We start from the raw sequence: 12,823 nt of genomic DNA on the forward strand, positions 1-12,823 counted from the left end.
GATGCACTAACTCACAAATACACGAATAGACTCTCTCGACGCACTCGACGACCAACTCAGTACTAGACTACGAAACACTCGTTTATTGACTATCAACTTACTTGACTGCATCTGACTATCAACTATCTCTCCGCGTACCAGCAGGGTTTATATTGCTTTTGGCTTGTGTTCGAGAACATTCTGTGCGAAACCAGTAAGAATTCATTCCAGAAGGTTCTCCATCTGTCTATGGCATATCAGTCTATGGCAATGGTCGATTTCTCACCAAATGTGGCAACCTTAAACCTGCTTTGCGGGGAAGCTATCACACCGCGGCTGGACATTTCGTAACAATATGTATGTATGAGTAATGAAATATGTTAGAATTTCATGTTACTTACATTAAATTTTAAAAAAATAATAAAAGTTTTATGCTTCGGTTTCTTAATTAATCAATTATGTGAAATTATTTTAGGAAATAGTAGTTTCTGATTGTGAACTAGTATTTTTTTTCTTTCCAGAGTTTACGTGTCGTGTCAAAATTAATGAAAGAGTGCTGGTATCAAAATGCTGCAGCTCGTCTTACAGCACTGAGAATAAAAAAGACAATAGCAAATCTTGGTGCTCAAGAAGATCTGAAGATCTGACCAAAGAGTTTTTAGACCGTGGAATCATTTAAAACCGTTCTTTTACATGATACTCTGTTTAGCATCGCTGAACGGAATCACAGATCTGGTCTGCCAAAATATTTGCGTTAAAACCATATTCTGTTATTTCCTCTTCTCATCATATTTTTGACACTCTTTCAAGTGTACTAAACTTGAGGTTAGTGAATTTTATTGGGAGTGAAAATGGAAAAGTCAAAAACTAATGAGAGGGAAATGAACTCTCATTTGCATGAGTTTTGTGGAAGCTAACAAGAGAAAGGTACAACTTGTTTCAAAACGTGGTGCAGCTATGAAGAGCATTCATTTTTTAAGTCTGAAAGCGATATTTTGTAGCTATGAACTGATGCATATTGTGAAGATTTCATTACAGAAATAATACTTTGTCAAAAAGTTAAACTCTGGCAGATCCTACATCCTGAATGTAAGAATAACTTAATGTTTTTTGTAAGAAACAGTAGATAGGGCATTTCCTCTCCCAAGAGTGACCCCCCCTTTTTTTTAACTGGAGGAAAAATCCTTCATTTTTACTTCAGCTGTACATTGCTGAACAATGGTGCTATTCTGTGATTGTATTAGAAACAAAGGCAAATAGAAAGGGTTAATCACAAGATAAGCTTCTGTTGTGAAGTTAAAAGCAGTGAAACAATTTTCTGTGTTTTTAAAAAATATTTATAAAAAAAAACTGCACCTAATCACATAAAATCAATTAAATGACGACTTGATTATATGGATAGAAGAAAATATATTATTTCAGTTTTCTTTGGTATGTATATTTTTATTTGAAGAAAATTTTTATGTGGTTTGTAAATAGTAATATAAATTCCTATAATTTGATTTTGTGATTAATGCATGCTTTTCATTAGAAAAGCTAGTTCCTTTAGCTGTTATAAACTCTCTTTGTTTCTGAATTGAGATTTTTTTAATAGAAATGTTTTTATTATTTAAAAAAAAAGTCTTATTTTTTGGCTGTTATTGAATTTTTAGTCCGTTCTAAATGAAAATTTTGAAAAGTTAATAAATCAAATAATTGAGAAGTTTGAAATTAAAATAAACATTTAGTAAATTAGAAACCGGAATGAACACTGATCCTAAAATAATTTTTTGTGTATAAGATGAATCTTTTAAATATGAAGATAGTGTAAATATGCTGTGCCAGACATCTCTATCAGCCATTGCATTTGCTTTTCTCAAAAAACATATAAAGTCATCCTTATTCATTGATTATCTGAGTATGCATTATTGTTTCATGTGTTTTGTGTATTTGTAAACAATATGAATGATTATTTTTGCTCTGTATAATGCTTAAAACTTTGCCAAAGATTTCTGTGGATGTGACCTGCAAGACTTTTAGAAATTGTATTTAGCTATGTATGTGTTTTTGAAAATATATTGAGTAAAAAGAAAGCTTTTGAAAAGAATTTACCCATAAAAAATTGTTTGCATAGAAAAAATTCAAGGCAATGTAGCAGTTACTTTCAAAAATGGGTTTCATTGAAACAAAAGTATTTAGCACGTGAAATCTTTTAGATCTCGGAATATGCTGCAATTGATCTTAAATAAAAAAAATTAAAAAATTGTGCGAGCTTACGTATCTGTCTGTGCATGTGTGAAAGCTTTCAGAATTTTCTAAGCATATTATCCATTTTATTTAACACTTGTTTGTTAAAGTCCAAAAGAGAAAGCTTCCAAAAGAAGTAGCTTCATTACATATTCATGCATAATTGGATGTAGAACTAGACACGGTAACACAGTGCTTTTAATTGTTATGTGGCCAAGCCTGCTAATGACTTCAAACTTCTAACTAAAATTATGATCATTCTTTGACAAATAGCAGGCTAGATTTTCTATTTTTCCTGCAAAGGAGTGTTTCTCATTATAAGTAGCATGTGAATTATTTCTGCATATTAAAATGAAGAGCTATTTTTATTAAGATTTGAAATCCATCAATATTTTTATAACTTTCAGTTACTACTCAAGTGAGGAATTTCAATTTGTTTCTTTACTTGTGGATGGGAAACTATTTCGCATGTCTTCGTGAATTTCATAAAATTTATAGTATTTATTTCAAATATTTAAAATCATTTAATGTAGTCTGTGAAAAAACAGTTGTTTTTCAAACTGACATTTTATAGGAGCTTACAGACGATTATCTACAAAACTATTGCTTGCAACTTTAGCTGTTTATAATTTTGATCAATAAAATATGACATTATGAATACCTAAAATCATAATGTGTATGTTTCTTCTTTCATTTATGTTGTCAAGGTAATGCAGTACTTTTTAATACTAATAATGCAATGTTTCACATTTCGATAACAACAGTAAATGATTTCTGAAATATTTCATTTTAAATAAACAAGTTAATTAGAAATCACCCAAGTGTGATCGGTGCTGAAAATATCACTTTTTCGCAAATTATGAATGTGTTATTGCTGCTGTGGTTTTTACAGTCCTTGGCTTTTATGCATAAAATATATAAAAAAAAAAAAAGTTGAAAATAATGCATGGTAATGTTAAATGAATTTATATTAAAATAATAATAAGTAATTTAAAAAGAATTAATGAAAAGAAGTATGCTGAGGTTAAGATATAGAATTTTGATTTCTAAAGGCTAAAATTTTGTGAAGATTTAGCAGATATTCTTAAAGATTTCTTTTTAATATGATCTGTTCACTTATATATTCTTTAAATTAGTTGCTTGAAAGCAACATTTTGCTTTTATTGTGCAATTCACAGAGTTCTTGTATTAAAAAATTTGGAAATTGGGTAAAAAAGATGTGCTGTATACCAAACAGTATTGTATAAAATAAGTGCACAAAAAATTCACCATTCTTACATAATTTTATTCAAAAGCATATTCTGAGACTAAAACGAAATCAAATTAAATTGGAACCCATCTTTTTTTTTACTTCTAATGGTGTGTGATATAAATCTCATTCTGATTTTCTGCAGTGCCGGGATAACAGTAAATCAGATTCGTATGTTAGTATTTTGCACAATTGTTGATGCTGTGTAGATTATTGAAATGAGACGTATTTATGGAGGTGCAAGAATTAATTAGTTTTTTTTTTTTTTAGTGTACTGAAATGTAGTTTACTGTTCTTGAAATAATGTAATAATGCTTGTGTTTGGCAAATCTCTTCTATTTCTGAATGCTAAATATTATATATCATAATTATGTTAGTTTTTATATAAATTTTAAAAGAATGAAGTGTATTTTTATGTACATTTTGCTTTGAATTTGTATGAAGTATATGTAGAAGTATGCTTTGCTAGTAAGTAACTTTTGCTTTCAAATTTGCCATAGTCGTTTTAATTTTTACTAGTCATTGTCATTAGAAATTGTAATGTGATAAATGAGATTTAGTTATTTGGGTTCACATATTACTTGCAGAACATGTTCTTATTGCTTAAAATAATCTTTATGTAATATAAATTATTCAGTGTTTAAAATCATATCCCCCGATTTAAGATTCAAGTACATCAATAAAAAAATTAGTACGAGATAAAAAGAAATTATTCAAAAGCAAGGTAAATTATTCAAAATAAAATTAATTACTTATTGTTTTTGCTTTTTAAATAACTGTCATGTATCTTCTGGAAGCTGTGTACTTCCAAATTTATGTTAGAGAAAGCAGTTAAAATTACTTTTAGCTGTCTCATAGATTCTCCACCTATTAACACACTTTTATTACCAATTACTTTTATTTCATTTATACTGGTATTACGTTTTTTTAATGAGCATAATAAAAATGGTAATCCTGAGGTAGCTAGGTTGACAGACATCAGATTCAGAGCTTAATTTCTAAAAGTATAAGTGCCGGAGCACCAGATGCGTAGCTAGAGCACCCGTGGACAACTTAAGATTTTGTGCCCCTTTCTGTGTGCAAAGAAAACATTTCATTCAAAAATTTAGTAACATGTGTTTGGCGCCCCCTGATTGTTTTGCCCAGGGACAGATGTCCCCTCTTGCCTCACCCTAACTATGCCACTGCAGAGCCCTATGGAAGACTGTCAGGAAAGAGAAACAAGAGTAAATAAATAAATAAAATGATTAATAAAAAGCATTAATAATTCTAAGATTAAATAAGTACTGATTATCAAGGTAATTAAAAATTAATTAGTTTATATTAATAATTAATATTTATTAATTATTATTTAATTTACTATTATTTATTTAAATAATTAAAGTAATTAAATCATTAAAATTAAATAAAATGTAAAGAGATGAATTAAAATTTAATAAACAATTTTTAATATAATTTTATTGCTAAAAATAATATTTTCAAAATCAAATGTCTACTAAAATGTTGTTCAGTTACATAAAACAAATGGCGGAGGCTTCTTCATAAAAGAATGGTGGGCTCCAGTGCATTCCGGCTAGAATTAGAATTTATCCCCAAAACTAAGAAGTATCAGATCCAGGTTCCAGTGCTATTGAAGCTCTGATTGCATTGATAAAATTCATTAAAAATGATATTGTAAAAATAAAATGTACATTTAAATCTACTGTGAAAATGCAAAATTTTAATGACAGGTATTTAAGTTTATTATCATTATTTGTTTATTACTCTAAGCATCAAATTCAGTGCCAGAATTCAAGTGCAGCATAGATATTGTTAATTATTTTAACTAGTTCTTTCTTTTCTTATTATTGTATTTAATATTTGTTTTCATATTAGTCTTTTTTGAATAACTGCAATTTAAATAATGTTAAGAAAATAATATCATTATTTTATCTGAAAAAAGAATGAATATTCATTTGAAATGTAGAATTTTCCATAGTCTTAAAAAACTGTATTTGTTTTATATTTGGGCATTAATGCAACTGAAATTTTGAAACTTATACTCTGGGTATAGATTTTTATCATCTCATTTTATATGTGCAATAATTTCCTATCTGTGTACTATAGGTTGAGAATCTCTGTCCATTTCACTAGTAGGAAAATTACTAATTATCATTAATTTATAAAGTTAAAGACATACTTCAAAATTGCTATCGTATGTAAATAGTATATCATTTATTTATTAGCCTAATTATATAATATTGTTATAAACTAATATGTATTGCGTGTAAATTTATGCTACTCATTTTTTCCATCTTTAAAAAAGAAAATAGTGAAAAAGCTTTCATTCATGTATTCAAAGGTTACATTATGGTATTGCAAATAATGTGTCAACTGTCTAGGACACTGTTATCTTCCTATTTCAGTAGAAAACTGTTATTCAAATTTCTATCCTACATTTAATTCTGTGCCTAGTGCTGTTTTCCTAAATGTTGTGGAAAGTCAACTTGATGCTTGTGATACAAATGTAGTTGTGACTTCATTCTTGAAGGCGTAGTCAAGTTATTTTCTTATAATATTTATGCTTGATATGATGAATAAAGAATGTGATAGTTGTATCAATGCTGGTAACTAAACAGCATTTGTGATGATGTATAGTACAGTGTTAGTCTGAAGTATCGAAAATATTTTTTTCACTACCGATAAATGCTGTATTTTAAATATTATGCTTCATATTATTCTTTCTTTAGTAGAAGGAAGAATAGTTTTCTTTACAATATTCTTTTCTATGTAAAAGCTCTAGAAATTTTCTTGTGCTGAACATTTGTCAAATAAAGTAAAAGAAAAATATATCACATTAAAATGTAGGAATTTAAAACGCACAAAATATATTCTACATAATTGCTGTTCTGAATGTTGTAGCTTAAATTTAAAAAAAAAAAATTAATTCTTTTTACAATAAATGCTGCATGTTTAAAATAATCTTTTCTATATGTTTTAATGATTGATTAAATACATATTTTATCAATTTTTTGTAGTTTGCTAAATAGTGCAAAAGCTTATATGCTATAATTCAGTAATCATAATAATTGCTCTGGGTTATAAAAATTTGGCTAGTATGAAATTTGAGTGCTCTGTTTTCTAAAGTGGCAATTATGTCATTTTTTGTTTAAATCCAATTGCTACCAGGCTTTTGATATTTCTGTCTCCTTTAAATATTCTATTGTAAACTGTTGAGTTGAAAAACTTCAGTAATTGTGAAAGAATGAATATTTTGTTAAATTGTATTGAGATTTTTAATGTAAAGGTTGGTCTATTATAAAAACTCTTAATTTTAAATGAAGAAAATAACTTTATTGTTTATTTGCAGTTGGATTTTTACTGATTGTTGTTCTGTAATAACATAAATAATATTAAATTTTTTGTAAATGCATAGCTAATTTTCAAGATATATATGCACGTATGATAATTTAAAACTGCAGAGTCTGCTTTTTGATGCATATCTAAAGCTCAAATTTAATGCCTTTAAAATGATACCATGTGATCATATTTAGTGGCTGCTTCTGAAATTTTTACTGTCAATAATAAAAATGTAGTCCAGGAGGAGTCAAGTGCATGAATAGAGTAGTAGACTTATAAAATAGAGAATTAAGTATGTGATAAAAGTAGGCAATAAAATGTGGAATTAAGTGTGATAACATAGGCAAGTAAAATAAAGAATTCGATATGTGATAAAATGGGCTAATACAAGAAGGAATTGAATATGTGATAAAGTTGCCTAATAAAATGAGAAATTAAGTATGTGATAAAGTAATCTAGTGAAACTGGCTTGGCTGGAGGATTGTTATTTATTATAAAATGTAACTATCGCATTTGAAATGGCCATTTAAACAATTTTGATATGTGTAATTTTTTTATTTATTTTTGGAATGAAGATACATATCAGACTATGATGTAAAAAAAAAAAAAAGATTTGGAACGTGTTTATTTTCTGAAGTACATGTAAGCTAAAACTGCTACTACATTGTAAAAGGCATAGATACCGAAAGAAAGGGTAAACAAAATTTGTGCTATGATTTATTATTTCTTGTTAAACTGTATTACCTTATAACTACACTCATACAATTTCTTTTCAGTCTTAGCTGTGACGCTAGTAGTCACAAAACATGGATCCGAGTATGTACCTTATGCTAAAGACTCAGTTTTTAAAGTACAAACCTTCAAACTGAAAGTACAAATAATTATGATTTATTTTTCCTAAGGCATTTTCCTGTTATTTAATCAAATGTAGAATCCCCTTCTGTCAAGTTTCAATAGGAATAATTTCATTTTTCTTTTAAAAGGCTTCTAATAAAAAGTTTTATCAAATGTCTGCATTAACATAACATTCTAGGATATGAAATTGAAATATGTGTGTAAAGAAGCTGGGGAAAGAAGAGAAATTTATTAACATTATATAGACTACATACATTTTAATCTTTTGACTTTAGATCACAATGGTGTGTACTGAAAACCAAATGCAAGATGTATGTTACAAAAGATAAAGATAAAATTTTGCAAAATATTTTTGCTTGTATAATTTTAGTAATTGTCTTAACTTAGTTTGTATCCTAAATGCCCTAATTATTCTTCCTGTATCTTAAAGCAAGTATATTAAAACATAAGTGTCTAATTTTAGTAAAATGATTATTTAAAAACTAAATTGTAATAATTTACTGAAAACTCAAAAGTAAATCTAAGACATATGTAGTTTAATATTTAATATTTCTTTAAATCATATTTGCTTGCAAATCTAAAAATTTATATTTACTATTAGCTGTAAAAACAAACTCGCCAAATTACTCTTCTATTTCCAGCTTTCTATAGGCACATTTGGCTTTAGATTATTAAAATGAATCCTAATTAAAAAAATCTTTTATTGAAGTAACAAAAGAATATTCTGCATAAAACAATTCTGTAACAGATCATAGGATAATATTTAACTAAATCTTTCATAGTAAGTTCAAAGTAGTTTTAAGATTACAAGTTTTCTTTCGGTATCCAGAGATAACTTCAGTTTTTGCTGCAAGTGTTTAACTGAAAAATGAATTTCACTGCCAAATTACACCTGCTTCTGATGTTAGATGGTATATTTTTTGTTTCACACTGTGTAGTAATGTATACATTCTCATCTTGCAAATTCTGTAAATGTCACATTTTGTGTATGTGTATGTAAACTGTGTTTTTCAAACTTAAAATCATTTATAATGTATTGGTAAATTTTATTATGAATAACAGTAAAAGTTTAAATTATCACTTTTTATTAGAAACAAACATCATATAAGTTACGAGAATAGATTTTGGCAAATATTCATGAAATCAATATATTTCAGTTAAAAACATTGAATTAGGAAGTGAAAATGGATGTCCAAACATACACTGGAAATTTGCAGGTTTTTTTTTGGGGGGGGGGATGCTTCCACAGAAGCATCCTCATGAACTAATATTTAACAAACTTTTTAGACTCGCTACCCATGTGCATTTAGTTGCAATTTATCATGACTTCTTCTGTGTAATTATTTTATTAAAAAAACGGTTTAGAAAAAAAGATTCCCAGTGGAAACAAATGTGATAATGTAATAATGATAAATATATTGCATGCTTATTAAAAGACAATACCCACTTCTATGCATGTGAACAAATTAAACTTTTTAAACAAAATTCAGAAAAACAAAGAATATAAACTGTTTGAAGCAAAATGGTTATGTGTATATACTATTAAATTATTTTTAAAGAAATATTTTCAGAAATTTCACCATTCAACTATGTATATTTTTCTGCAAAATTAAAACATTTGATCTGGAAAATTGCATAATACAAGGTAAATTTTCAGGGAGGATTACATAAATGTATTTACAGCTTTCCAATGCCTGTCAGATTAGAGATATTTTTTCTTATGGAATCACACTCACCAAAATTTTATTAAATTATTTTGACAGTGGTTAAGTGAAGAATCTATCTTTAACTTGCATAATACTCGAAACAACAGTATTTCAAGCCATTTAATCAGGAAGTATCATGCTTACCCAATTTGTCAAAAAAAAAAAAAACACATTATTTAGTAATTATAAATTTGCTAAGAGTTGCAAAAAATATGTATTTATTTAACAAGAAAAAGTGCTTGAAAACTTTTTTGTCATTAAACAAAATTTCTTCACCTACTAGTAGTTTGTGACCCTTCTTTTGAAGCTACTAATAAACTGATAAGATTTTGAAGCGCTTGTCTTGCTGTCAACGTTTTGAAAATATATAAATAATAAACAAAATCTGAAAATTTTTTCTTTTAATTTTCACAGCAACAATATTTATTTTATTTCATTGTATAGTTTTACTAATGTCATGTCTTGCTGGCACCCTAATTTATATATAAATAATATTTAAATTCCTCTTCCTTCCTTTTTTCAAATTTTCTAATTAAAAACAAATTTGCCAATACTGATGTGTAAATGAATTAAGGTTTGAAAATCATAGATTAAATATCATTAAGTTTAATTGTAGAAAAATACAGCTTTTGTTTTGTACTAACTTTGCAAATAAAACTTGAGTTTTATCTCTATGGCTGCCAAATTGATGGCTCATCTTTGCTTGAAGCATTTTTAATAAAATATAAATTGTCTTTATTTGTATTTCTTCGATATTTTAAATGCAAATTCAAATAACTGATGTTCAAAACACTGTAAAGATAACTTTGATACATACTGTTGTGAGCAATGGGATCATTGTTATTTATCAATGTTCACAGAATGCAGTATTAAGAGATATTTTACTAGTACACTGAATGGGATAATTCAGTTCCAGAAGGAAAAGAACAGTTATTTGTTGCAGCTAAGCTTGGTTCTCTGACGTAATCAGAACAGGCCCATGAATTTTATCATTGCAAGGAGTACAAGACTATCTGTCGCTGAGCACCATATAGGTGACTGTGCTTAGTTCCAACTCAATTTGGAAGGACTGTGCCCTAGGGAATGGGTCCCAGGGTCTCCCACCCCTCTTTGCACCAAACCACTCAAAAGGGCTTTTAGCTCACTGCATATTTTTTAATGCCCCCAGGCAGCAGACACTATACATTTACAAATATCTACACCCATCTTAAGGATTTGAACTTGGGCCCATTATTAGTCATTAGTGTCACTAACCACTATCTCCATCTGGGGCGGAAAGAACAGTTGAGACATTGATTCAAAATTTATCAGGAGGGGGGAGGGAAAGGTGTTCACACAGCAAACTAAAGAGCAAGATGCTAGTATAAAATCAAGTTTTATTACCACAAAAAGAAACAAACTCTTCTGACAGAAATTATTTTAAAGAATGCAAGACTGAAGTTTGGGAAATTATATATCCTGATACTAAACACAAGTGTGAGAATATGTGTTTATCTCAGAGGACCAATCTGAAAAGAGCTGAATGTATCGGAAATAATCAATATACATGATAAACTGACAGCTGTTGATGAAATGAAAAATAGGCATTGCAGAGTTATTAATTTTTATACGTAGATATGCCTCTCAAAGTGAAATTATTGGAGAATACCTGTCAATGTAATTTCTTAAAGACCAAAGAACAGGAGTTAATATATATGAAAAAGCTTAAAACCATGCAACAAGAAATAAGTTACCATAGAACAGAAATGATAAGTAAGCAACATCAGATGAAGCATCAAGCTGACTAAGCTAAAGAAAAATGTTCGCATAGAAAATTCAGGATAAAATTTGCAAAATTTCCCTGATAACAATTTTAAGTATTATTTATTATGTAAAACTGTTGAAAGTTCATTAAACAGTAAATATATACAATATATGCACACAATACATCATGTCTTGTATTGTTAAATTTAAAAATCTAATATAATTGATGGGCTTTGAGTACAGACAATTCATAGATATTGAATGAGTATAGAGATCTTTATTATCGTAACTGAATTTTATGGTTTAGGCAAGACTCTTCAGTAAGCATGGAATTTAAGGGATATCATTGAATTTAAAGAAATGAAAATACTTTCCTGAATTAACTGATAATTATTACATTTATGATTTTGATTTTACCCTAGATAGTGTGATCTACTTAAATGTTACACTGCAAGATAAAAACTTATATACTCATGATAGTGTAAAAAGGTTTGAATGAATTTTAGTTGTTCCAACAGCACTATTTGAAAAATAAGGTTGACCACTTTTTAACTATGAAGTTAGTTACTATGGCCACCAGAAAGGAAATTTCAAGAATATTGTGAAATTACCAATGTATTTAATAACTTGAGGCAAAATTTGGCAATAGTTTGTGATCTAATAAAACTTGATAATGCACCAAATGAACTACAACCTGATATTATAGATCTGGACAAAGCTATTTATTTATGAGAACTGCATAGTCATGAAGAGCTTTGTAGCAACAAACATTTCAAAAGAACTCTTAAATTCACTTAAGTTTTGGTTTATAATGCACGATTCAGGTTAAATATTTATGTGATTCCGATATAAAATACATTAGTATTTATTTAGGTATTCTAAATTCTGTGTTCTTTATCTAACTTCATTTTGCAATTTTGTTTAACTTTACACTGAGAAAATTCTGAGTAGGGAAAGAAAATTTTATTTATCAATGGACTTTTGAATAAAATTAAAATTAATAATAATTGTGCATACTGCTTGGTAGATAAATTTAATGTGTAAAATAATTTAAAACAAATATTAGCAGATTAAACATTGGTTGAATCTTCATCAGATGATCTACAGATGTCTACAGTAGATTACAACTGTTAACATCAAATAAAATTCAATAAGAAAAATATGGTAAAAATTTGTAGAGGAAGGAGAATGAAATTTATAATACTCTTCATCCAATAAATTTCATTTATTGCTGAAAAACACTTTTCAGCAAATTACCCTTAGCGCTCCACACGTTTTTGTACCACTGCCTACCAGCAACTCCGGCACATTTTCGCAGTGGAATGCAGCATCTAGAACATCTGCATAAATCTCTTTCTTGTAAATATTTTATCAAAGAAAAAGATGTGACTATTCTCCTTAACTGACCAATAATCCTGCATATTCGCCAAGGGTATAGTACCCATATTGATAATAACTCCAATAAAAGCCCCAAACTCCTCCTCTTCCACCACACGCCACGTTTTCCAAACAGAATTACTAAATATTTCTTTATTCTTTAGAACATTTTCTGCGCAATTGTTTTCTTTTTTTTTTTTAATTATTTTTTTTAATTTTATTTACCTGTTCGTTTGTGAAAAATAATTTGAAATATTGTGTCAGCTGTACAATATTTGTAGGAATTTGTGGTCCAATGACCTTTGGCGATACACTAAAATATATTCTATCCAGAATATCTAATTCTTCC

General features: G+C 28.2%; 1 protein-coding gene across 3 annotated transcripts in view; it reads left to right on the forward strand.

Moving 5' to 3' along the window:
• Window positions 1-10,092, forward strand: part of LOC118196559 (TGF-beta receptor type-1-like) — a 632,361-nt gene extending 622,269 nt beyond the window's left edge. For all 3 annotated transcript variants that reach the window (XM_085814074.1, XM_085814073.1, XM_085814072.1), the window contains one exon: window positions 501-10,092. In XM_085814074.1, the coding sequence (XP_085670200.1) occupies window positions 501-626 (126 nt within the window). In that variant the 3' untranslated portion in view covers window positions 627-10,092. The remainder of the gene's footprint in view (window positions 1-500) is intronic.
• The last annotated feature ends 2,731 nt before the right edge of the window (window positions 10,093-12,823 follow it).

Source organism: Stegodyphus dumicola, chromosome 3 (assembly GCF_044657685.1).
Source record: "Stegodyphus dumicola isolate Sdum_Otavi_A_Nest chromosome 3, ASM4465768v1".
In the NCBI taxonomy this organism is placed as follows: Eukaryota; Metazoa; Arthropoda; class Arachnida; order Araneae; family Eresidae; genus Stegodyphus; species Stegodyphus dumicola.